Below are 6,563 nucleotides of genomic sequence, written 5' to 3'. Positions count from 1 at the left end.
GGGAGGGGAGGTGTATTACCTGAGGTACCAATTGAAGTCAAACAATTTTTTAATTTTTGGTGGCCAATTTGGGATGCCTAGGACCTCTCACCCCAGCTCTACTTAGTATCACATGCACTACTTTAAATGTTCAACGCAGCCCCTGCTGATTTCATTTGAAGATTTTATTGCTCATACTTGTAGAAATCAAACCCCACAGCCTAATGTGTGAACAACCAGAAAATGAGTATGCAACTAGTGACTGTCCTTAAAATGTTTGGTTTAAATGACTTGTCTGAAATCAGAGTATAAACATTGTGGTAGACTCAGGAATAGAGCCCAATTTTTCTAAGACATCATTCTAACTGCATTAGCTATGATAACATCCATCCTGGTCATTTAATGAAGGAGGGGTCATATGGAAAAAAAATGTCTTAAATTTAAATGAATTGGCAATTTGTATACACGCAAAGGGAGGGATTGAATTAAGCTGCCTTAATTTTGGCATTCCTGGGCTTCCAAACACTGAACTCTGACATCTTAATGGGTTTTTTTCAGTGTTTTGTGAATAATAAAGATAATATTTATAGCATATTTAACTATACTTTCTGGTTTTGAGCACTTTGATAGTATATCCAGGATCACTTTTGCCTGTTACAGATGCAAAATGTTTTTTTCTTTTCTATTTTTATTTGTTGTAGCCTTAAAACTCTTTCAATGTCTAATTGTAGCTTGTTTATACTGTAAATACACTTGACAAAATGGCAGCTTTTATCTTTTTTTTTTTCTCCCTGTATTGGTTATATTTAACTTGAGACTTATTTTGTTAGAGTTCTTATACCCACTAGATCAGGGGTGGGCAAAATGCGGTATATGCGGCAAATGTGGCCCACCAGCCCATTCTATCTGGGCTGCAGGTCCCCTAAAAAATTTAGAAAATTAATATTTATCTGCCCCTGGCTGCCTGTCATGCCGCCCTTGATGGCTTGGTAAAACTCAGTAAGCACCCCTCTGCCCGAAATAATTGCCCACGCCTGTACTAGATCGTAGACTTTATTGTCTCTGCATACTTTGCTTCAGGTAATTTCACTTTAACATTCTATAACAAAAACTTATAACATGACACTTTTTTTTTTCCAGACAATGCAGATGTTGCTCTAGTTAATTTTTATGCAGATTGGTAAGTATTAGATATTTTTGTTTCACATTAAAATCTCTGCATTTTGCAAATTGTTTGAAAAATTATGCAGTATTGCATATTTAATTAAAATGTTATGATCCTATGCTTTTCTGCTCTTAAAAACTCACAAAGTATATAGTATTTCTCAGAACATAATTTTACCAAATCATTCTGCTAATAGTGAATGATTTATAGTTATTGGAATAGTTGGCGTAAGCGGTTAATCAGTTTTTCCATAATTACTACTTAACAGTTTTTCTCCTATCTGACCTTGTGGGATATGGTTGCAGTTTTTGAGGCTATTGTATCTGTGCTGTATAAAATCTTGCTACCACAAGACAAAAAGGGGTGGAGGGGTTGCGGGTTGCTCCACATTAACTTCCCATGTACCTGCTGTTACTCTGAAGATTAGCTTTAATTTATTGCAGTCACTCTAGTCCTTTTTCATTTCTTTCTTTCTTGTGTTCCCCCACAAAAAAATCAGTTAATTGTATTAGAAAGTCAAGTGTTGTGTTTAGCCTGGAAGAGTTGTTGAAATTACGACATCATAGAAGTTGAGATGACAGAGGTTTTTAGGGGACAGTTTAAAAAAAATTGATTTAAAAGCAGCCTTTCTAGATAACGTTTTTGTCATTAACTAGAAAAAAAGCCGTAGTTTCTGATGGAACTTATTTAAATACCATAGCCTAATTCTTTTTTTTAAGTAATTGCTCTAAACAATAAAAAAAAATTCTGATCTACTATAAAGAACATCACGAGTAAGGGAGAAATAGACTGACAGGGAAAATGGTGAACCCAACCACATGCATTAAGCCAAATCATGTTAAATATAGCAAATAATAAGATGGGTGAAAAAGTTATTTCCTATTAACTGTTTCAGCTTCAGTCAGTTTAGTCAGCCTTATTAACTCTAGTAGGTAAAAAATTTCAACTAATATTCATTTAATGGAAAAGTTCTCTTTATTGAACTTTACACAGTCTTGCTTCTGTAATTAAGGTTTTGAGAGCTTACCAATATCTATTTGAAAGGTGGTCACATGATGCATATTTTGACTGTATTACATGTTACCAGTGAAGCAGAAACATGACTTGCAGCACTACAATGCCACAAATCACTTTGAATCCAGAGTAAAGTTACCTCCTGGAAAAGTGTAGTTATTTGATTTGTGCTAATGTATTGTATGTCCTTTGTCATCCTTAGGTAAGTATTACAATTATAGTGTGATTAATGTTTTACTCGCCTCATAAATAGTAAGTGCTACGTGTACAGCCAATTTATGGTGCCATAAAGTGGCAAACCAGCCATAAAGATGGTCCATGAAATGTTTTGTTGAACATCTTCTGTGGCTCCGTATGGTGCCATAAATTAAACGTGTAGCTCCTCTCATGCCAATGCTGACAACCAGCATGGGTCCTGGGCTGTAGGTATGGGGGGTTTTTGAGTTTGTTTTTATTTAGAGGTCACAGGACTCTGGCCTCAGAACTTCTCCCCATCCCAGAGTCTCAGGATTTCTAAAAACCATACATGCAGCTGTGCTGTCCTAGCTCTGGCCAACAAATAGGTGGACCCATTATCAGCTCCAGGGCTGATAATCAGTGGAATGTTGGACCCACCCTGTACAGCTTGGGGGTCTCCAGTGGGACCCGATACTATCTGAGGCTTGTTTTGACTATCAGTTGTTGGCTCTGGATAGCCTTGAGTTTGGAATCCATGGGGTCAGCCCTTGATCCCGGACAGAGGCATCCGCTGCCTTGATCTGCAGGATTGGGCTGCAGAGCAGCTCCACAGCAGCACATTTGGGATTGAAGGAATTTTATGCTGTATCCCAAATATTGCACCTTCTGCCTAATGAATGTCTGGCATGGCATGAGGTGTAATGTTTGGGATGGGGCATAACATTCCTCCAATCCCAATCACACTGTTGTTTTAAAAACTGCCAGGGGCCTCTCTTTCATTCTGAATTTCCATTTCTTTAGTGTAGACAAGCTTCCCTGCCACCTACTGACCAGCCATTGTTATACTGCCTAATTTGAGCACCTACCTTGGGAGAACTGGTCATGTGTCTGTTCCTTACTGCACAGTAAAATGTAAAGTAAATTATCCTGTAGTAATTGTCAGGTGTCCTCACCCCTGCAGATCAAAAGTCTTCTGGCTTTTGACTTTTATAAAGTAAAATCAAGCAGCAAATGAAAAATTCTCATATATTTCGCATCTACATAAGTAGAAAAGGCAAAAAATTAAAAGTTAAAAATATCCTTTACAAAGTACTCTTACTGAGGATTAATGCAATTGATTGCCAGTAATTTAGATAGTATTTATATTGATTTGGAAGACTGTGGTCCAGGCATTATTGATAGCTTTATATATCATGAGGAGAAAGCTTTGTAATATTTTATGGCTAGATTAAAAAGTTACATTAGTTTAAATTAATCTGTTTAGTTGACTGTTACAAATATACCCTTCTGTCCCCATAGGTAAAACAGTTTTAAAAACTGGTTATACTGAATTAGTTTGCAACTGTAAATTTCTTATAGCAAACTAAAATGATGTGTCCTTTTGAATCAATGCAATTATCTATGCAAAAGTTTGTACTGGTTTAACTAAATTGTTTTAAAATTATACTTTTTGTTAAGATGGTGCAAACCTTTTTAAATATAGTCTTGTGACACAGAATTATGTTGCTGGGGCTTTTTAAAAAAAAATAAATTCCCTGGCCTTAATTGATATAGCTGTTGCATTAAGATGTTACATAAGCAGGTTTCCCCAAGTATAATTCTCTCTAGTTGCAAACATCAGTTAATTGATGTGCAAGACATCTGCGGGAGGGAAGGTGGGAATATTTTACTCTAGAGTATAGGGAGGAATCCTATTTTAAACCTATAATCAGTGCTATGGAATTCCTCTGTCGCATAATTTTACTCCTGCAGCTATAGCTTTAAAATGCATTTATACTTTTAAAATTCATATCCTGCTTAAGTGGGATTAATTTAAAAAGGAATAGTCATCCTAACTAATTCTATATACACATTTCAGGAACAACTCCAAAGGAGGCAAGCCCTGAAGAATGTAGTAACACAGATTCTTCCCTGAAATAACTGAGGCTTGATCATTTTGCTGGCATAAGTATATTGCCAGTAGACACATCTACACGAGATGCTAAATGCACAGTAGACTAATTCTACTGCACATCAGCATGTCACAGTGAAAGCCATGCCAAGACACTAATGCACAGTAGAGTTAGTCTACTGTGCATTAGCATCACTTAACAGGCGTGCACCAGCACTACTGTGCAGTAGCTCCGGTTACTGCGCATTGAGTTTACCTGTTACTAGTATCAGGTACTAAACTCAATGAACAGTAACTACAGTGCATTAATGAACATGTTGACCTTCATGCCTCTTGGAATGAAGGTAGTAGTTAGAGTCCCTACTGCCTTCATTCCAAGAGGCAGCTATGCTGGTAAAGCTCTTGTGTAGTTAGGCCAACAGAAAAAGTTCATTTGCTTGAACATTTTATTCCATTCAGGGAACAGTTTTAAGGTGTACTAAGTTCTACTTTTGCCAGTGTAAACTGCATCTCCATTAGTGATGTTGGTTGTTACAGTACTAGCAGCCTAGCTATGTTGTCAAATGTATCTCTTAAGCTGGAAACAGATGTTGTCTGTGGAGTGTGACCAGCTGTGCTGCAATATGTCACGGCACAGCTGATTGCACTCCATGGACATCTACAGATGTGACCAGTTGCCGTGCTCCAACTTGAGGCATAGGGGGATATAGTGCATGGGATTTTCCCACATGGATCTGCAATCCCATAGGGCAGGGGTTTTCAGCCTTTTTGGATCAGTGTACCCCTGGCTGCTGGACGTGGGGGTGGGGAGCGTGTGGCCAAATGTAGAGCAGCAGCAGCCGCTGCATGCAAACTTCCCCCGCCCCCTGTGTCCAGCTGGCTGGCCGGCACTCCATCCCCACCTGCCCCTGCGTACTCCCTAGGGCCTTCTCAAGTACCCCCTGCCATAGGGGTTCCCTGCTCCCTGCTTGCAGATACACTCGGGGGAATCCCTCTGCTGAGGATTTCCCTGCTTGCAGATACATGCATGGGGGAAATGCTCTGTAGATGTTGGTGCTATTTTCTGGCAGCACAGCAAAAAAGTGTGGCCTCCAAATGTGGAGGAGGGACCTCCCTTGGGAGTTCATCTCCTCTGAACTTGTAGGTACATGCTGGTGAACTTTCCCTAGCATGCATATTGCTGATGCACAGGGCATGTTTTTGCGATTGGGAAACCCCTGCTTGCAGACATATGCCCTGTGTTGGGGTGAAACCCTGACTTTCTCTGCTTACCCAGATGCATCCCTGGTGATCCCTGGGATGTACGGGACCCAACCTGTCAAGCCCATGGAACCCTGGGACCCAGCTTCACGCTATCTGTGCTGTCCTGCCATAAATAGACAGACAGCCACAGAAAAATGGCCTAATTTATTACTACCTTCTGTTGTGGCTGCAAATTTGAGTATTTGTGGCACAATGGAAAGTATGAAAGTCTGTTTACTGTAACTTTGTGCTGCCATTACATGTTTTATGGTGGCACAAAGGTGACCCTTGTTTCCACCCACAGGGTACAAACAGATGTCACATTTTCCCTAAGATAAATGGTTTTATCCTGGGACAAAATGCAATCATTCAGATGTCCATGTCTGTTGTCCTGGGATAAATCCTCAAAAAGGTCATAAGATAAGTGCTAATAGTTTATCACAGGATATCACAAAGTGCATCTGAATGATTGTCCTGGGATTATATCATTGAATCAATGGTAGAAAAGCAGCAGTGCATTCAGCTGCTCACTAAACCCTGGTTAGAAGGGTGATGTGTGTACATACCAGTCTGGGGATATTTCTGTTCTAAGCCAAACACAGGCACAACTTGTCTAGGGACAAAAGCAACACCTATTTCTAGCCTTAACATTTAAAAAAAAAAAAAAGTTTGAATGTAGAAAAGCCCTAAGCTTTCTTTCTGAGTACTTTTATAACAATAAAATGATACATGAATCCAAAGTTCTGCAGCATGTCAAAAATACAAGGTACAGAAACAACAGAAGATAAACTGAATTTGTTTTCAAAATAAGTAAGTTTATTGTACTCAAGTTCATTTTAATCTTCAATGAAAGTCACTTCCAAGGAACCAAGGGTTTTAGAGACTTGTGCCATTGCTCCAGCCTTTTTATTTGGCAAAGGTCCAAAGTACAAGTTCAAAGTCTGACATGACCTCAAGAAAAGATCTGTGGGGTTCTTCCTTGTTTTGCTGCTATATCTGTAGTCTTCAGGTTTGAAATTTAAGTTTTGCAGTACAGTATGACCTCATAAATCCAGATATCAGAAATCTGGAATTATCAAAAATCCGGCATCCCCC

At 39.0% G+C, this 6,563-nt stretch overlaps 1 protein-coding gene across 1 annotated transcript in view; it reads left to right on the top strand.

Annotated features, from left to right (window-relative positions):
* ERP44 (endoplasmic reticulum protein 44) overlaps positions 1–6,563 on the top strand; it is a 115,505-nt gene that overhangs the window by 18,520 nt on the left and 90,422 nt on the right. Inside the window, exon 4 of the mRNA XM_019509162.1 lies at positions 1,120–1,159. Coding sequence (XP_019364707.1) covers positions 1,120–1,159 — 40 coding nt within the window. The remainder of the gene's footprint in view (positions 1–1,119; positions 1,160–6,563) is intronic.

Source organism: Gavialis gangeticus, unplaced genomic scaffold (genome assembly GCF_001723915.1).
Source record: "Gavialis gangeticus isolate Ggan-Ray unplaced genomic scaffold, GavGan_comp1, whole genome shotgun sequence".
NCBI lineage: Eukaryota > Metazoa > Chordata > Crocodylia > Gavialidae > Gavialis > Gavialis gangeticus.
This window is presented reverse-complemented; position numbering and strand designations above follow the sequence as displayed.